Source organism: Falco cherrug, chromosome 2, assembly GCF_023634085.1.
Source record: "Falco cherrug isolate bFalChe1 chromosome 2, bFalChe1.pri, whole genome shotgun sequence".
NCBI classification, from domain to species: domain Eukaryota; kingdom Metazoa; phylum Chordata; class Aves; order Falconiformes; family Falconidae; genus Falco; species Falco cherrug.
The window spans coordinates 107857062-107877336 of NC_073698.1; the positions used below are offsets into that span (position 1 = coordinate 107857062).

At 41.6% G+C, this 20275-nt stretch overlaps 2 protein-coding genes across 6 annotated transcripts in view; one reads left to right on the top strand and one right to left on the bottom strand.

Annotated features, from left to right (window-relative positions):
* Window positions 1-1159: 1159 nt before the first annotated feature.
* On the top strand, window positions 1160-10209 carry HSPA13 (heat shock protein family A (Hsp70) member 13). Its single transcript, XM_055701358.1, has 5 exons — window positions 1160-1260; window positions 2413-2753; window positions 3668-3881; window positions 4498-4665; window positions 6758-10209. Exons 1-5 carry the CDS (start codon window positions 1236-1238, stop codon window positions 7426-7428), a joined length of 1419 nt encoding a protein of 472 aa, XP_055557333.1. The 5' UTR covers window positions 1160-1235; the 3' UTR covers window positions 7429-10209.
* A 2818-nt stretch (window positions 10210-13027) lies between these two features.
* LOC102054530 (multidrug resistance-associated protein 1) overlaps window positions 13028-20275 on the bottom strand; it is a 51129-nt gene continuing 43881 nt past the window's right edge. For all 5 annotated transcript variants that reach the window (XM_055701355.1, XM_055701354.1, XM_027815241.2 and 2 more), the window contains 6 exons: window positions 19416-19517; window positions 18322-18465; window positions 17513-17671; window positions 15128-15294; window positions 13960-14154; window positions 13028-13472 (listed from right to left, as the gene is read on the bottom strand). In XM_055701355.1, the coding sequence (XP_055557330.1) occupies window positions 13361-13472; window positions 13960-14154; window positions 15128-15294; window positions 17513-17671; window positions 18322-18465; window positions 19416-19517 (879 nt within the window). In that variant the 3' untranslated portion in view covers window positions 13028-13360. The remainder of the gene's footprint in view (window positions 13473-13959; window positions 14155-15127; window positions 15295-17512; window positions 17672-18321; window positions 18466-19415; window positions 19518-20275) is intronic.

Consider the following 20275-nt stretch of genomic DNA (forward strand, 5'->3'; position numbering starts at 1 on the left):
TTTATTTCTTGGATTAGTAACTACTTATTCTCCTCCAGGATGTGTTTGAGGGGCAGGTTTCATCTGCATTCTCCTTACTTGACTAGATGTAAAATAGGCAATAAGGAAATCTCCCCTCACCATTGATATAAAGAGGTAAAAGCTGCCATGGCTGTCTCACTGTTGAACCATTGCATTCAAAGAGCACTGTGAAGTTGCAAAAATGCACCAGAGCACTTCAGGGAGAGAAGACGAAAAGTTTTTACATGGGAGATTGTAACCTTGGTGCAGGACACCCTGCTGCTCTCTCCAGAGACAGGGTAAGAGAGCAGATGAAATGCAAGTACCCTGCTGCAGTGTAATGTGTTGGGCCAAAACCCCTTCCCAGGTCCCAGATGGTCTCGGTCTGCCATGAAAACTGGCACCGAGAGGAAACGTGAAGCCCCTGAGGAAGGGCTTTCCTTGTGGGTGCCCACAGCCATGGCCATTTCACCACAGCACCCGGCGCTGTTCCAAAAGGCCGTGGCCTCAGTAGCCCCATGTTGTGCGATAGTTGGGGCCATCGCTTCACTGTTTCTGCCCCAGGGCTGACAGGGCAGCTGCCCATTTCGCCTTAGCTAAAGGTTGTGGAAGACGAATGCCAGTAATAACCATAAAAAAGAAATAACAATTGCTATAATTATTTTTAAAGGCCAAAGAGTTCTAACGTGCGCTGGTTTCGGCAGTGCCAGATCTACGGTCTCTAACGCCTCACGCCGGCAGCAGGGTGCTGGGGAGGGGGGAGCGGGGGGCGGTGACTGCAGCGGCGCCTGCCCGGGCCGGCCCCCGCACCACGCCCCTGCCCGGTACCCCGGCTCGCCACCGGCCCGTGCCGCAGGCCAGGAGGAGGCTGGAGGCGGGCGGGAAGCCGGGCGCCATTACAGCCCCAGGCCGCCGCAGCGGCGCCCAGCGCGCCCCACACAGCGAAGGCGGCCGCCCGGGCCGAACTACCGCTCCCAGCAGGCACCGCGGCGCTGGTTGCGCATGCGCCTGGCGAGGTGCCGCGCATCCTCCCTCCCTCCCTGCGCCGCCCCGCCCCTGCTTGCCGCCCGCCTCTTCCCTCAGCCCATTGGCTGGCGCTCGCCGGAAGCAGCGCGCCCCGCGCCCCCTGGGAGCTGTGGTTTTCCCGCCGCCGCGGCGCGCCGCTGCGTGTGAGGGGGCGGCCCGGCCCGGAAGCAGCCGTTAGCAGCCGGCGGCCGGCGCTGCTGCGGGCGGCCATGGCCGGGCAGTTGGCGGTGCTGGGTGAGCGCGGACGGTGGCCTAGGGGCCCGGTCCGCCCCTTGGGCGGCTGCGGGGATGTGGTGACCAGGGGGCGGGCGGCGGTGGGGCCGGGAGAGCGCGGGCGAGCGGCCGCCCCGCCGGTGGCGACACCCGTCTGGCAAGGCCCGGGTGCCTGTTGTCACCTCTCTTGGGGCGGTGGGCGCCGACCGCCAGCGCCTGGGTTCGCTGGGGCTCTCGCAGTCTCTGCCGGCGGCTTTTCAGGCTGGCGCGGCGGCGGCGTTCGCTGCTCGGAAAGCCGGGGCGTGCGGTGGCGTGTTGCTGAGAAACGCCTTAGAAGATTCTCGGCCAGAAGTAAAAGTTCTCTTTCTCGCTATTCCGTTTGAAGCGTACTTGTGACCACCCTTCCTTGCTGGCAAAAAGTTTGCCCAGTCTTTGAAATTTAACCTATTTAGATGTCTCTCAGATTTTGCATGTTGGTGCTTGGTTTTCCACTTCCAAGGCATTGCTTTTAGGTAGACTTCTTGGTTTCTTGCTTTGTCGATTATATGTAAAACTAGAAAAACACAAACAACCCGACAAAACCAAAAACCCTGTTCTGCACTTAAACTAGTCTACCCCTTGGTTTCAAAGCACAGAAGAGATTGAGAGGTGTGGGAAGATGCTCTTTGGGGGCTGTGACTGAAATTGGAGTTAGCATGTCTTGCATCTCCTTATTTTTAGACTTCCATTGAAGTTGGACGAGATGTTTGAGTTGGGATTCTGTTATTTCAGTGTGATTCTGTGCAGCCTCATTAACTAGATGTCCCTTAGGGGTTATTCATAGGCAATTCCTCCCAAAATACTAGTTAGCCTATATTTTTGAAAGACCTTGCAGAAAGAAAAAGAATCACAAGGTGGTGATAGTTTGCCTTTGCTGTGCCTCTTGGGCATTTAAAAATCAGTTTAGTGTTTTGTGCCTAAGATTTTTGACTCTTCTGACCACTTTTTATTGAATTAAGAGACCTGAATTTGCAGGTGCCCGATTTTGAAAACTAAGGAAGTAGCTGAACAGGCTTTAGACCCTGAAATAAAACTGCATGAGCTTTAGTGTATAATACTGTGTAATTTGCATTGATTTCGAAGTTCGCAGCAGTAGGTATTCTAACTCTTACTTTTTAAAAATCTGTGTTTCAGGTTCGGCTATTCTGGCTCTCTGGTTAGCTGGCTATCTAGCACAGCAATATTTACCAATGCCTACACCAAAAGTAATTGGCATTGACCTTGGCACAACTTACTGCTCTGTTGGTGTCTTTCTTCCTGGAACAGGGCAGGTGAAGGTTATTGCAGATGAAAATGGGCACAACAGCATACCAAGTATAGTCTCATTCACAGACAGAGGTGTGTATGTAGGATATGATGGCCTAGAACTGGCTGATTCAAATCCTCAGAACACCATATATGATGCAAAACGATTCATTGGCAAAATCTTTACTTCAGAAGAACTAGAAAGTGAAAGTAGCAGGTATCCCTTTAAGGTAAGTAGCCATCTTATTCAGTTCTCTCCAAGCAGTAAGCTATAGGATGCTTGAAACATGTAGTAGGTGACCAGCTTGTCAGACGTTGAGTCATTTGGCTAAATCTGATATGCTTGAAAACTGTAAGAGGTATCCAGAGAAGGGGGGAGGAAATGGTTGTAGAAGTTCTGTTCCTCTGTGTGAGAGCTGATAGTAATTTTCCAGAGGACTCTGTCTTATACTGTGGAATGTGTTTCTGCATAAACTTCCATCTACTTCTATAAAAGTATAAATTTCGACTGGAAATTCCAACTGAAACTTGACTTCTTTTATAATATTCTAAAAAAAAAAGTCATGTCTTCTCTATCCCAGTGCATTTTTCCTCTAGTATTTTTCTAGTGCTTACTCGACCAGCAGCAGATCTTGAAAGCTGTTTTTTAAAAAAAGTATTGCGTTAGTTTAGCATAGTGCAGTATTTGCTGAAAAGAGACAAATTCTCAGGTACTGCATTCGATCTTTGCTTTCTTTCCTTGTTAAGAGAAGCTGTTCCAGTACCAACCTGTTTACTTCCTTTCAGAAAGAACCACATGTGGGAAGCTTTATCAGCTGGCTAGACCTAGTCGTTAAAAAGCATTAATTTTATCTCTGAGTGTGGTATTGAAGATTACTACGCAGTTGCTAGGTCTTAACTTCTTAATGTCTTGCCTGTGCATAGTGGGTGTCACTACTTTGGGTACACTCACACCTCTTAAGTAGCATGTTTTGTATAATACTTGTGATCAAGGAACAAAAGTGATTTAGGAAGTGGCAAAAGCACATTCATGTTTTTCCAGAATAAACAGACTGTATGCAAATAAAACACTTAGCAGGAGCAGGGGGGGACAGCATAAGAAAAAGACTTCTTACCTCTGGGTTGTGTTGCTTTTTCCTCCTAGATTTTCAACAACAATGGATCAGCTGAATTTTCTGTGATGACTAATAAAACATTTCGTATCACTCCAGAGCACATTGGCTCTCAGCTGCTACTGAAATTGAAAGGAATGGCAGAAGACTCTCTTGGCATCCCCGTTTCAAAGGCGGTCATCTCTGTGCCAGCAGAGTTTGATGAAAGGCAACGGGAATCTACCATTAAGGCAGCTAACCTCGCAGGTGATGTCTTTTTATTCCAGTGTTTTTGTGGGAAACTTTTAGGTCTATTTCACTCACAGCAAAGTCTTTGGGGAGGTGATAGAAAACCTTAGAATGGATATTACTTAGTTTTTTTACAGACCATTGACAATTGTGAGGAGCAGCAGAGACCTCTTGGGTAATGACAGGTGCAGCTACTAATGCACAGATTGCTAGAACAACTAAGTTTTACTTCAGGCACAGCAATGGTTTTAGTATTCTTTAAATAGAGAGTTTTTACAGAGTACCTTTGGACAGTAATTTAAGGAGAAACAGAACATGTGAAATAAGTCTCCTTAGCAAGGTTTTCCTGGAAGAAATGTGTTTGAGCAAATCATCATACATTACTTTGCCCTGATGCTGAAGCAGTGCTACTTTAGTAGTACTTACCTTAAATAAGGAAAAGAGTTCATTGAGTATTACTGCTTAGAAGACTATTTTCTTTAGATCTCATGTTTTACTTCGGGTAAATTTGATGGGGGGGGAAAAACAACCCACAAACCAAAACCACCCAGCTAATGGCAAATGTCATTATGATGTGAGAGCTGCAGGTTCTTGAAGTGTACTGACTGTTGCTTTGTATCTTTGCTCTTTGTAGGGCTGCAGATTTTGCGAGTAATCAATGAACCCACAGCTGCAGCTATGGCTTATGGGCTCCACAAAGCTGATGTGTTTAATGTGCTGGTGGTGGATTTGGGTGGAGGAACTTTGGATGTGTCTCTGTTGAACAAGCAGGGAGGGATGTTCCTCACACGAGCTATGGCAGGTGAGAAAAATGCTTTCTTTCCTCAAGGAGGAGGGGGGAAAGGAAAGGTACACCTAAAGTCACTGTTAGAGGGGCTTTTTTTAAAACAGAATGTGTTCCCAGCTGCCTTTCATGCAAAATTAGGTTTGTGACTGGTGTCAGAGATGAAGATAATGTTGTGGTTTAACTCCAGCTGGCAATCGAGCACCATGCAGCTGCTTGCTCCCTCCCCCCTCCCAACCTGGAGGGATGGGGAGGAGAATTGGAAAGGAATGTGAAACTCAAGGGTTGAGATAAGAACAATTTAATAATTTAAACAGAATAAAAAGGAAAGAACAACACTAACAATAATAATAACAGTTACAATGGAAAGGTGGGGAGAAGGATAAAATCCAAAGGAAAAGGGAGAAAGGAAAACAAGTGATGCATAGTATAACTACTCGCCAATGCCCAGCCAGCCCCCAAGCAATGATCCCCCAGCCCCAGCTAACCCCCCAAGTTTATATAATACCAAGCATGATGTCCTGTGGTATGGAATACCTCTTTGGCTGGTTTGTGTCACCTGTCCTGGCTGTGTCCCTTCCCAGTTTCCCGTGCCCCTTCAGTCCTTTTGCTGGCAGGGCCTGAGAAACCAAAAAGTCCTTGACTTAGTGTAAACATTACCCAGCAACAACTAAAACCATCAATGCGTGATCAGCATTGTGCTTTGGCTCTGATGTGAGAACAGCACTGTACCAGCTACTAAGAAGAAAGTTAATTCCATCCCAGCTGAAACCAGGACAGATAAGCTTACAGGTTTTGGTTGACTGAAAGGAGTAAGTTGTGGCTTCCTTTTATCTGTGACTGTTAACTTTTGTGCCCACTAGTAAAGTGCTGGTGAGTATTAGAATTACTTTGACTGGACTTTTGGAGTCTGGGAGTGTTACAAATCTTTCTATTGCCATTGTCCAAGCTGGAAATACTTGCCAAATCATTGACATGTGCCTTAGAACATCCTCGCCTTGTGTTTGGCTCCACCTCAGTTGGGCAGGGCTTGGGAACTGTTAACCCAGAGGTAAGTGTTGTGATATGTATGTGCCAGAGTGTTTAATCACCTGACAAAGAGTTCTGGCAGCAGTGTTTGGTAAAACTGTAGTGAATATGCAACTGCTTTTCAGATGACCTGGATTCAGACAGGTCTGAGGTGCAGTGCTGTCTGCGTTGCCTTCAGTCAACAGTTCTGGATGTGAGCTGCTGTGCAGTCCAGTAAGGGCAGAACAGCAAAAAATACTCCAGCAGCTTCATTCTGATTTATCTTGACAGAGGTTCACTAGGTGAATTCCTGTTTTCAGTCAAAACAAAATGGTGGAAACTCTTGAGAGTATTGTTCAACACAGGTGAAAATCTGCAGGGCGTGTTTTTCACTATTGAATGGAAAGCATGAACAATTGTTGGAAAGGTTTTGAAAACATGGTGCAAAAATAATCTTTCAGTTGAGGTTGGTTATATATTATACTTTTTTCCCCTTTCTTTCTGAAGGCTAATACAAGATACACCTGTTAACAGAGCTTGACGTTCACTGCTTGCATTTTATCATTTCCTTCTGCTTTCAGCAGGGTTTATATATACACTTCAGTAGCATGTAGCTTTTTGTGTGGGTGCATGAAGATGTTGAATAACTTGAAACTGTTAGAACAATAATCCAAATAAAGCTGTACTGCAGGCAGAGAGAGAAATTTGAAACTGGGAATTTTAATTGGAAAAACAATTTGCTGTGAGACATTGCACTTCAGTTACAGGGTTCCAGCTAGAAATGTATCGGTGTTTTCTTCTATAGAGAGTACCTCTGAGTTAACAACCGCTGCTTTTTTTTAGTTCCAGGGAGAAAATGTTAAGGAAGGTGGATTCTGAAATAGTTGTTAAATAAAAACCTGGAAATTACTATCCATCATGTGTTTTCCAGCGGACAAGTTACCTCTGCTCTTGCAGTGCTGTGAGCTCTTGGCTGTGCTTATGGTCCTATTATCACTGCTCTGGCCCCTTGAACACAGTCTCCCAGTAAAAAAGACAGTGTGTGCTGCTTTCTGAAGCTTTGAAGGTGATGTGTGTGATGTCTTCTATTCTGATCTTTCAGGTAACAACAAACTTGGAGGACAGGATTTTAATCAGAGGTTGATGCTGTATTTGTATGATCAGCTCCGTCAAACATACGGTTCTCTGCCAACAAGAAAAGAAGAAATACATCGCCTCAGACAGGCTGTGGAAGCAGTTAAATTAAATCTGACTGTTTATGAGGCAGCTACACTAAGGTTGTTGTTGACTATGCCAGAAAGGAAACTTACCAAAGAACTTCCAGAAAGTGAGGTAAAACCAGACACTATGCTAAAAGGCAAGCCTTCACAAAAAACACAAGATCTGAAAAACTTTGGAGACACTTCAAAAGTAGAGAACAACTTTGTCAAAGTTGTGTTTGAAATGGAAATCTCTAGGAAGCTATTTGAGATGTTAAATGAGGATCTTTTTCAGAAGATTCTTGTGCCCATTGAACAAGTTTTGAAGGAAGGCCACCTGCACAAAGCAGAAGTGGATGAAATCGTGTTAGTTGGAGGTTCTACCCGGATTCCTCAAATACGCAAAGTTATTCAGGATTTCTTTGGAAAGGAACCTAACACCTCTGTAGATCCTGATCTAGCAGTTGTAACGGGCGTGGCCATCCAAGCAGGAATTGTTGGTGGGTCCTGGCCTCTTCAAGTCAGTGCTATAGAAATTCCTAATAAGCATTTACGGAAGACTAATTTTAACTGAAAAGAAACTCTTCCCCAATGCATTCCATCTCTCCACAAGTGTACTCTGATGGTGTATACCTGTCTGACTGGCAGTGGAGCCTAATTATAGCTGTATTATACTTCTCTTTAAATCTATTCCAGTTTGGTGTCGCTGTATGCATAACTGTTAAAGTTAGATGTTATTTTAAAGGTACAAGTAATTTTTGAAGTTCTGAAGTGTCCTGTATTTGCTTGTAGATTGGACTGTGGATGAAAATGCTAGTGATGACGCACCCATGTTTTCTTGCTAAATTTTATTAGCAAATCCTGAAGAGGTGTATGTTTAAAATACAAAGGGCATGTCACCAAAGGTTAGGGATAATGTGGTGTGGTACTGTAGATGTTGCCAGGTCCAATGTGTTTACTTGGAAAGAATGTGAAACAGTGTTAACGCACATAGCACTAGCAGTGTTCAGTTTAAATGTATTTATTACGTTGAGTCATTTGAGCATTTAAACACCTTTCTAAAAGGCATGATGCAGCTTGAATGAGATTTAACACATTCACTTGATTCTTCTGCTGTTCATAACAGCATAGTGGTATTACTGAGGCTATATGGCAAATTGTCTCATGTTTCAGCCGAACTATATTAAAACTTGTCCCTTGCTAATGTAGAGTTACTCAGTGTGTCTCCAAGGGCTTATTACTTCCTGATCTGGTTTTGATGGTTAACATAAGGTGTTGCTGTCATACCACTGATGTTCTCCACAGAGAACAAGGGCATATTGCCAGTTATTTATACCTCCCCTGCCTTATTTGAAAACTGCAGTAATTTTACGTGTCTTAAAGCCACACCTGTATATCTTTCCTTGAATTTGACCAACATGAATTTCATTCTGTATCTGCAAGCATGTGATGTCTTACCCCTGGAGTACCCAAAACCATGCTGTTCTCAGGGAGGAAGTGTGGGACAGAAGGGACCACCTGGATGAAGTCTAGTTCCTGTAGTCCTAGTACATGAAAATTCACCCAACTACTTCGTACTTCTTAGCTTGTGTCTCTGGTTTAAGTTTTGTCATACCCTCACTCTAAACTGAATGTGGATCAGAGACTGTAGCTGTTCTTTTGGGCAGGCAGCAGTGTGTGTAACTCGGGATTTGAGGTGGAACTTCTTAGGACTTCATTTTAGGCAAATAGTTTGCTACACAGCTATCTGGCAAATGCATGAGGAGACAAAAATTAATGACCTGAAGGAAAAAAAATAATATTGGTGACGTTCTGCTCTCTTTGGAATGTGAAATCAGTATCTAAAGGTGGGTTGAATTCTTTTCATTGGAGAAACTTCTACACAGATAAAACACTTTATTCAGCTAAGACTGGCTTCATCATCTATCAACCCAGTCTTAGTCGGGTAAGCTCTAGTGACAGGTGGTTCTATGCATTTTCTTGTATTCTCCGGAATAATTTTGTTTGCATTAAGCTTGCCATGATAAAGCATGGGGCTTAAATTTATTACTTAATCTATGACTCTATTAAAGTAGGCTTATTATTCTCCTGGCGGTAGGCCTGACTTACGGTACTGCCAAAGATCAATTGTGCTGATTCAGCTGTTTGTATAGCTATTGTCTAAAGGTATCTTTGAAGTAATCCAATTATAAACATCTTGAATTGGATCATAGTTCCATACAACCATTCTGTCAGCATCGTTTAACTTCGATTCCCAAAATACTACCAACTAATTTCCTCTATTAAACCAAAGGGACTTTTTTTTTGAGGATTTTTTTTTTTTTTCTCTTTGTAACCTCTTTGAAAGTGACCCTGTCTAAGTCTGTGTGGAACTCCAGGAACTACATCTGCATTGAAACAAGTGCCTCTTCAGTGAAATCATGGCTTAATATGCCAAGATATGGTACGGTTCTCGTACGCAGTTGCTGTTTGGGGCAGATGTAAACATGTATTCAACGTATATTCCAGTGTCTTTGGAGTCATTGTGGCCTTTCCTTCTACCCTGCTGTAAATTTCATCTCAAAGTCTACTGGAGTTACAGTAGATCTTTAGTCTTCATTTTTTTAATGCACTGTGTAAAATGAGAAGACCTGTATAAAAACAGAACCCTATCACAGTGAAGTTTAAACTACTGGAGGCTTTTTGCAGTTTTGGGACTGCGGGTAGGAGTGTGGGGAGTAACTTGAAACTTAAAACTCTCAGTGCAAATAAATGAAGTACTTTTTTTCTTTCATATACTCCTTCACTTGGAGGAGTTAAATCTCCTTCAGTGTTAATCTGTCAATTGTAAGGGAAGGGCGAGTTGTTTATCTTAAATATTTCGCGAAAAGGTTATTTATTCAGATTTCTATGCAGATTATTTTTTTAGTAGAAAAATGGCTGCACATTGGGTATTTCACAATGCATCTGTATTTATTAAGTAACTTTTCTGAATTCTGCCATAAAGTTATTTATTTTGTATCTTTTAATTTTAATACTGTATTTTGGCACAAACTGTTGGATTTTAAGATGAGTCCACTGTACTAAGTGGGTATTTCCTGCTGTGCACATATACTGCTTACCAGAAGTCTCTCTTTAAATGGATATTTGAAGGCTGAAATCTTCCTGCAGTCCTTGAAATCTGAGTGTGGTTGCCTGTGGTGGTGGGTGTGTAACAAATTTATTTAGCTAAAGCTTGTTTCACGAGTTAAAATTCTGAAAGTATAAATGTCTCACCAGTTGTATGTTCCTGAATTGTTTCCAAGTGCAGATGTTGAAATGCATTTTATAAATAACATTTTAGAATATTTTTAATAAAAGCAATTTCTGTCCCTTGGACATTTGTTTCAGTTTTGCAGGGAAATACTGTAACGGCACTATTTCCCTGTCTTCCTGAGATGCCTTTGGAGGTTAGAGGATGAGGTTGTAATCCTTTAACTGGTCAGGGGGTTGCTGTACCCTGAAATGACAGTGCTTCTCTGGGAATTGACGCAGAAGTGCTAGGAAGTGGGGTGGAAGAACAGGAAAAAAACCCTCTTCAAGCTGCAGTTTGGGGTGGAAGAACAGAACTGTGGAGAAAAACGCGGGTTGGTGCAAGGAAAAGCAAGGAGTGACTGGGAGGAAGGGGGAAGCACTGACAGGGAGGGAAACCCAGGTCAAAGGGGGCGATGGTGAACTATTTGCTCCTGTTGGGCATGGGAGCAGTTCCCACCCCTCCTGTCCTTCCTGTCCTTGTGCCCTGCCTGCTGGACGACAGGATGTGGGGCAGGAACAGAGCCTGCCTTCCTCCTGTTGTCAGCACCTGCAGGATGGATGTGGGGAATGGCTCCCTGCAGGTGCAGTGTGGAGGATGCAGACAGGTTCACGCAGAATATGAGTAAATGTGATGTCTGACAAGTTGCAGGTTGGGAAGCTTGTCCCAGGTAGGTGCCAAATTGTTCTTTGGTATTTCCAGCTGTGAGAGGCTTTCTGCATGTATGTCATCCTGGCATTCAGGCTGGGAAATGTAAGGTCTAGACAGCCTGGATGATGGTGCAGTTTCATAAATTAATCTTTTAGCCTGCACTATGCGTGTTCATGGACTACTGCTGCCCAGAAACAGAGCCAGAGAAAATGCTACAGCGCATTTGTGAGCCTCTTGCTTCCCCAGGGCAAAAGCCATGATGATGATCTCGAAGCCTAGTCCAGCCTTCCCCCAACAGGCAGCCAGGGGCAGAAATGGGGATGGTCCTGTGGGAGAAAGGCGGCGTTTCCCTCAAACGTCTTCCCAGTTTCTCCTGTGTTGCTGCCAGGGAAGTGTCAAGCAAGGGCTAGAAGCAGGACTGGGGGAAGTGGTGCCTGAGCAGGTGCTGCCTGTGGGATTTTTGAATGTTGCAGGGAAGTTGAAGCAAAGCATGAGCAGGTTCTGCTCCACGCTTCTCTGTGAAAAGGAAAAAGTCATCGTGCCCTTCTGCACCTTGATCTCCCTTTAGACTTTGCCCCAACACCCTGGCTGTCCCACCCTTCCCTTCCTTAACCCCAGCAGCCTAGCTGGAAAAGGAAGGGAAGCAGCAGCTCCTCAAAGGGATGGACAGTTGGGTCCCTCACGCCATCTCCAACCAAGCGGAGCCCACCTGCCCAGGCAGAGGGCTCTCTGAGAACAGCCCCGAGCACTTTCTCAGCAGCCTCAGCAGTCAGCGGCCCCTGGGGGCCAGAGCCTTTCCCAGGGGGTGGGTGCCTATGAGTAGCCCCAATGGGACAAGGCTGGGACCTGACCCCCAGGGGTTACTGCAAAATTGCCTCTCCCTGCCTACCCTAAGCCTGTTAGGTCATTCACTTTGGTCAGCCGTTGCTGCATGAAAACGTATCGGGAGCACATTATGCTGCCTCTGTCTCTACTGCGCCTCCTTTTCCAAAGTACTGCTATATGGGAGGACTACAGCTTGCAGAACGACCAGGAATGGCTATTTGGGTTTTGCTGACGCTAGTCCACCATTCTATTTTTTCTAAGACTTTGCAATTACTGTCAGCAGCTTTCTCCAACTGTGGTCTGAAGGTAGGACAAAGCTGTACGGCGATGTCAGCCCACCAGTAAGCACAAAAAACCCTCCACCCCACAAATAATAATAATTAAAGTAAAACTTACCGTGCACTAATGCCAGTCCTCAGATTATTTTCTGTGAACTTTGTAAAAGGGATTGGGTTTTGAGGTACTGGAGTCTCCCTCCCTGGGCCTTATGCCTGAAACTTACTAAGCAATTTAGGAATAGGACTCATTTCGGTCCTTCCCTGTTCCTCTTGTGATACTTCCAGGTAAGGGTGGGTTTGGAGGGGAGCACGAAGGTGGGTGAGGGATGGGGACAAGGTTGGGGGAAGCAGAGCCCCAGGAGAGCCTGCCGGTGGCACTTTGAATGTCACAGGGAAGTTAAATGTTGGTATGGAAAGGGTCTGCTCTGTTGGGAAGATACTGTTGGCCTCACTTGAGGGCATGGGGGAAGAGGAAAATGAGATGAAAAGCAAAAAGCTGTGTTCTCTCCTGAGAAATGTTGTCATACCAGTCTCTTCCAGACTTGGGTTTTATTTTGGTTTTTTTTTTAAAGCAGTTGATGGGGATCTTCTCTCAGATTTTGAAGAGAAGATTGCATTGATTGATTCGGTATTAAATTTAAAGGGTTTCAGGGACTATAATAAAAATTAAAATTAATGTTTGTGGCCTATACGGGTTTAGGTATGTTTAACTCGCACTTTCAGCAAATTTACACAACCTGTCCTGCTGCTGTAATTAGCATTGAGGTTTGCATAAGAATCTACAAGCAAAGAGATAGCCGCACCTAACTCCGTTTTTCTGGGATTCATTTACCATGTGATTTTGTAATGCTCAGTTAGATACATAAGATGTGGGTTTCAGTTTCTTGAAATAATTTTTTAGTTATTCAGAAATCACAAGGGTGAAAGGAAAATTAACTTAATGTGGCAAATTTATTGCCTCAAGAATTACCTAAGCGTACAGGCAAATACGCGTGTCCTAAAAACCAGCACCAAATGACCTCTGCCTGTATGTCCATACAACAAGCAGTTCTGTTTTTTTTATGAATTTGCAATTATATTAAGAATGTGTTAACTAAATAGGCATAATGTCAGAGCAACCTAAGTACTATTTTTTTAATTAAAACCAGTGTGTGAACAGCAAGATTTATTTTTCAGTCTTTACTAGTGCAACACTTAAAATATGCCATGAAAATCACTGCTTCATTATGTTTTCCAGTGCCAGTATGATCAAAATATGTGATTTGTATAAAATCAGAAAGACATTTTAAGAAACTTGATCAATATACACAGATAGTAGTTGTAGTAAATAGCAATGCTGTGAGGAGCTTTTGAGTAAGCTAGTTATTTTATATGGAATATCATATATTCCATATAAAATATGTGGACTGCCAGATATTCCTTGAGTGTTTACTGGAGTAAGGAATTCTCATCTTCATTAAGAAATCAGTCATTAGTTGTCTTTATGTTCTTATGCCAGCCTCTGCAACCATTTCAGAAAAGGCACCTTTTCGTTGTAACAAATTATGTGGTGTATCATATTCGAGAATCCTTCCTGCATCCAGAACGAGCACTCTACAATGCAAAAGCACAGATTACAGGAAAAGAAAAACCAGCCCTTCACCCATTATTTTCCAGTCCTTATACAGATGTTTGTGGATACTGGGAACTCTTATTTACAAGAAATATCATTGTACTAGGTAATTCGTTGGTTTCTAAAGCTAGGAACTCCTATATTAAAAAAAAAGCCTTTTGAAACTGGCATTTACGCTTAATTGGTAAAAATGCTACAGTGTTGTCCATTTACTCTAGAGAATTAAGTGGTCTTAATAGCAGCTTATACCTCTACCTTAGCAGGAAAAATATTAAATTAATTCTATAATTGGAAGGGGAAAACAGAACACAGTTTATCAATAATTAATATTGCTGCTCAAGTCTTTTGTGATACCTTGGATTGTACAGATACAAAGATACTAAGGATAAAAAGTGTAAAATTTAATTTCTGAAAACTGATGTCTTTAAAGGAAGCCCTTTATTTTAAAAATGGCTTAGCAAAACTTACCTCTCTGAATCCATGACTGTATGTAATCTGTGGGCTACAGTTAATACTGTGCAGTTGTAAAACTCTCTTTTGATGGTGGACTGCACCAAATTATCTGTTTCCATGTCAACAGAAGCTGTTGCCTCATCTAGGACCAAGATTTTTGTCTTTCGAAGCAAAGCACGAGCCAGACAGACCAACTGTCTCTGCCCAACACTGTTAAAAAAATTTTGAGGTCAGGTCAGGCACACTGAGGAAGGGGAGAATAATATAAAGTAGAGATTACTGTAGAGCCTACCTGTTCTGTATTTCCTAACAACACTTTAGACTTCTGGAAAGACTAGTGAAATATAATCAGCTCGTTTTAAAGTTTTTATTTCTTATTGCTCAGCATACCAGTAACAGTTAAGGTGTGACTCTTAAACACCTGTGGCTGAGCTCTGTAGCATAAATGCAGTCTTGCCTTCGATTTCTGTAAGCCAGATTGAATGCTAAAACATTTTTTAATACTGTTCACTGTAAAAGTCTGGATACACCTATATGTTAGCTGTGGTGCATGCCTTCTAGAAACTTCCTCCTGAAAATGATCTGTCAAAAAAATTAAAAGTTGATATTCAGTACACTCCATTTAAGACCCGCCCCTTTGCTGCCAAAAACTTCAGTATTTGCCTTCTTGAGCTTAAGAGTCCTTTTATTCCAAATGTCACCTTCCTTACATAACTATGGGTTAATGTTTTACAAGGAAATAATCGGTTGCTTTGCTTAAGCAAATAAAGCAAAGGAATGAGCTTTCTCCAGTTTTGCCTTCTTTCCAGGTTTGGCATTTTTGGAGGTTTGTTTTGTTGTTGTTTTTTTTTTTTAATTTAAATAAACGAGCACTTTTCTATCTAAATCTAATTAGGTGGTGCACAAATCGCTCCCCTCCCTGCTCCTTGATTTACACCTACTTATATACTTGGGCTGCAAATAGTCTGCTTCTTGGCTTCCCATGCAGCACCGGCCATAGACTTTACAGAGATGTGACAAGTTAAGCCACCTCAAAGAAACTCCTACTACCAGAATAATTCTATTTAGAATGATGGGAGAAGTGTCATTTTTACACTGATACTTTCTGAAGTAAATTCTCTGAAGGAACACACAGTTTTACAGTACAGAAAATAACTGCAATAGCACTATCTTGTTTACGTACCTGAGATTTTCACCGCCTTCTGAAATCTCATGAAGAAGCTTCTTTGGGAGTGACTGGACAAAAACCTTTAAGTCACACAGTTCCAGTACCTCCCACAGTTCAAGATCTGAGTGTTTTCCAAGTGGATCCAAATTTGACTGCACTGTCCCAGAAAACAAGATGGGGTCCTAAATAACAGCAGAACATGAGTGCACAATGCCAACACAAACCTAAAACACAATCAGCCATAAATCCTTATGTTATTAACATAGGGAACTGGGACAAATAATTTTGGAAATGAAGCTTTGCGAGGTAAATTGTAACGTTTTGAAGCTGGTGGATGAAAAAAAAAATATCTTGTGGAGTCTTTGTGTGCTCAGTTCTTCCATAAAGGTGAAATATGAAGAGCAACAGATTTCTTAGGCATTCTCTGTGCTGCCGGGTCTATGGCTGACTTAAAGACCTGCCTGGCACCTGGCAACTGCAAAACCACATGAATTATTACTGTTGTCAGCTTTGCCAAGCACTGGATGCTACATTCATAAGCACTTTTAAGAAAAACTAGCAGGCTATGATTGTAAGTCAAATATTCTTTATTTTGTCCAGGAAAGGTGACATTCAGCAATAAGAACAAAAGCAATTATTGCATAAATAAGCATCACTAGCTTTTGTGCACTGGATACAGCAGAGAATGTCTGGAACGCTAGACGTAGACTAGTAAATGCCAGGATGCATATGGATCACATCTAGTGCTTACAACCGTAGAAACAAGTACTCTAGAAACAAATTAAGTCTAAAACAACTCGTAGAAACAAGTTAAGTCTAAACACCTTTTTTGGATGCACACGAATTTTTTTTTCTTAAAAAGGCGAATTTAAGAAAACAGTACTTGACAACGTACGAATACCTGCACAGATTTATAAATGGAACCAATGTTTCTAGAGGCAGTGAACAGACACCTTGACTAAGTGCAGTCACAGTCACTGTGACCCAATAGTTAGACTGTGAAAGGCCAACACCATTCACTAGCAAGTTCCGTGCAAACAGAACAGCGGTAATTTTGAGGGAGCTAAGCAAACAAAAAGGACTGTATGAGATCTTGTGCATATTCCTCATTTAAACTGCATGTTACTTGCATTTAGAACAGCATCAAAGTAATTTGCAAATCTGTACCTTTCAATATAATTGTTAAAAATCGTTTGTATGAGATACTTTTTCAGATCAGTCAAGTGAATGTGCACACTGAAAGCTCTGGTATCTTGCCATGCCCTTTTTTCTGTCCCAGACTTTTATCTTTGTACAGCTCCATTCTACTGACCTAGGCAGTTCAACCCTCCACACACCACCTATTCTCTTCAAGCTCCAGTCTCCATTTTTCCACCCTTCCAGTTCTAGTTTCCTTCTCTGGTCCCAGCTTGCTAGTCCACTGAACTTTCCTGTACCTCTCTCAACTTAGTTGCATTAATGTGGATCCGACATACTCCGTCCACAGTAAACCAGACCTGCAACTGCAGTTGAGAAAAATACTGTGCAATTTACAAATGTCAGATGTCATCCAGATGTGTAGGGTATTAGCTGCTTAAAACAAGAAAAAGGTAACAGCCAAGCATGTGTGAATTGTTGTGTTTTGAAGTCCTGCAGCATAATCTCATTTGGTTCAGTATTCTCATTTCTGAACCAAAAGTTGTATCAAAACCTGTAAATTTATCATTCCCCTGAGCAAATATATTTCTCAAAGGGAAAGCAGCAAAGGATTTGAAGGAATATATACGCATTTTTTTCTATTCAGCCCATTCTTAGAAAGACCCAGCCTATTCGGTTTTAAATATTAGCCTTGTCTCCATGCTCAGTCTATGGCAGAGACACATAGGAAATATTACCAGGATTAAAGCTCCAGAAAAGCAAGCAAAAAAAACCCCACAAAACAAAAAACAAACCTTCCTTTGGAAAATATCAGATAAATTTATTAAAAATTATGTTCACATCACCCATGCACAAAAACGGTTTTATGAATGGCACTCAGGGAACTGGCAAAAAGTCTTCAGGTGACCATTAAATTTGTTTTCTAGGTTTTACTTTACGCTAGAGCATTTGAATGTAAATCAGTGTACCAGCATGAACACAATCCTAATGATATGTGAACATTTTTCAGGAAAGCATTATGCCAAAAGTACTGAAGATTAATGTCTAATCAAATAGCTAAGATTCTCGAAAGTTCAATTCTAAAACCTGATAGACCATAACAGACCTATTTTCAAAGATCAGTAAAGTTCTATTGGCGTTTTATGCCTCTGTCTCTTGGTAGCCTGTGGACTTCAGGGTTATAATTTCTCAAAAAAACCCAAACAAGTGTCTTGTGTTAGTACAGGGAAAAAAAAAAAAAGTTATCGCTAAAACACATCTTACCTGTGGAATAATGTTAAGATTTTCACGTAGGTCATGGAGTCCAATAGTTGATATATCGATTCCATCAATAATTATTTTGCCTTGAGATCCCTCTAGAACTCTAAACAAGCAATTTGTGAGTGTTGATTTACCAGCTCCCGTTCTTCCAACAATTCCAACCTGAAACAAAGTATTCTGATGAAGCCTTTAACATTCCAATGTACACATTCTACATGAAAAATTATTAGTGAATTCAGTTTCAACTTCCAGTTCCAAACATCAATTTCTTTGATCAACATACAACCCTATAGGTGGAAACCCACTTTCGGAACACGTGACTGACAATCAGCTCTCCCTCAGAAGCTGTGGAAGCCTACACCTGGTTCCCTGGGAACCCTTTCTGTTTCTCCTCCCTTTTGTCTAGCACTCCTCAGCTCCATCCAAGGACTCTAAACTAGGTCTTGCTTGGTGTTCCTTGATCCCAAACCCAAAATTGATTAGCACCAATCTGGCAGCGTATTTCTCTACATAAATATTCATCACAGTGGACAAGAGGTTTAATTTCAAATTTGGACTTTCCCTAAAACTACCAAATTCATAAAACATTATCTCAGTTTCTTACAGGGATAAAAATGTCTACATAGTAGAGGAAAATACTTTTCCTTTTCTCATTTGTCTTCTCTTTAATGTCTTACCCACTTAACATCTTCCCTGTTCAACATCATCTTGCCATATCTAGTATTGGAGTTTCCTCATATGAAATCTTTTTGAAGTAAAAAGTTGGAAAACAGAATTTTATACCCAGATTTATCTCTTATTATATACAGTACCTTCTCTTTACTCCGTGTCTGAAAAGAAACATCATCCAGTGCTAAACCAAGATCCTTCCTGTACTGAGCCTTGTAGTTAACAAACTCTATTATCCCTCTATCCGGCCACCCTTCTGGTGGCCTTTTTGACATTATCCATGGTTTCTGGAATTAAAATCATTGGTATTTCAGCATATGGCAGTAAAAATGTTGCAAATTAATAAAAACATTAGGAAGATTACATATTTCTTTAAAAATCCCAGCAGGTTTAGGATAATTCCAATGCCACGTAATGGAAGGAGAACCTACTTTCATAAACACAACTTGGCAGAAGCACCCTGACTGGGTTTTTGGTTTGGGGTTGTGTCTTTTTTTAACACCTTATACACATTTAAAAAAGTAAACTCTGTGTAACTGGGTAGTTGCTAATAGTATGGTATTTGTTCCATCAATGGACAGGAACTGAGTTTAATCTGATGCCTAATCTCCCAGATATTTAAAATGCATGGGTTTTGAGAAACATTTTGTTTTAAGAAGTAGAGTAGGAGAGAACAGGAAGATGTGGACAAAGGTTAAGAAACATAAACATGGCAGGAGGGTAAAAGAGAATGACAAAGTAGAAAAGCATCTTGTTTCCAAGACAGACCAAGGCTCTCATGCCTCCCTGACATGGGAACTGCTTTCAGAAAAGCATAATAACCAAGGCAAATTGGTTTGAAACAAATATCTCTCCACACATGAGGTGAGTAACATTTAGGGGTCTGCAAGGCTTATCTTCCTCTCTTCCCCTCTTAAAATGTTTCTCTTGGTGGCACGTAGCATAGAGAATTCACCTGAGCTGTAGCTGCATTAGTCTTACTACAAAATCCATTGCTAAGAAGAATGCCAAGAAATTTACTACTCAAAATAGGAATAAAATTGGTATGACTATATATGTAATGAAGAAGCTACATATTACTCTCAACATAAAAAAAATCAGAAAGTATTTAATAACAAATTATAACCTGCTATTACCACTCATCAATATTAAAGTCAGTAATTTTCTATACACATAAATTATGTGTATAGAAATTATGTTCAAGAAGAATGCTCACCATTTCAAGAAAAATGCTCACCTCTTTATCCATTTTTGCAAATTCACAGATTCTTTCAATTGAAACTGCATTGGTCTCGATTTCACACGCTTTACGCACCCAGAAATTTAGACTCTGAATTATCTGGGGAAATAGTTCCATCAAAGAACATAAAAATTTTACTCTGCTAAAATAAAGCATACTGATTTCAAAACTTACCCTGACTTTAATTACCTCATAAGCTGGATGCTTAATCACAGAAGCAAAAAAGTGTACAGAAAATGATGGTACACCAAATGAACTATCTCTTAGAAAATCACTGATCTGAGCATTCCTCTGAGCAGTTCTTGTCTGCTTTCAGACTGCCCAATGGCTACTGTAATTTTCACTAACATAACAGCTCCAGAAATCTGAAACTACTTCAAGATCAACAGAAAGTGCAAGGTAATTGTACGATACGTTGAAAGGAAAAACTTATATGGCTCATATTGTATGTACATTATTGCACGACTCCCATGTAAAGTAAACCAGCAGTACTTAACAAAGAATTTTTAATGAAGATATTTGTCTACCATGTCTACCAAATTTGTCATCTTCAAGCACTGGGAATGCTTACACACAGAGAATAGGTACCACTCCCGTGGCACCAATTCTGTGGTTAAATATTCCCACTTCTGTAGGAAAAAAGTGAGCCGAAGAATTCTTGGAGTCAACCATTTTGAGATGCTGTATGTAACTAAATAAAGAATGGCGCCAATTTGACATCAGATGAAGCTGAAAAATTGTGCAGTACCTGTGATTGTCATCACCAAGATTAAGATGATATAAAGGAGATTTTTCTATCTCTGGATAATAGAAAATGGAACTTTTGTGATTTGGGGGTGATGTGGTTATGCCACGAC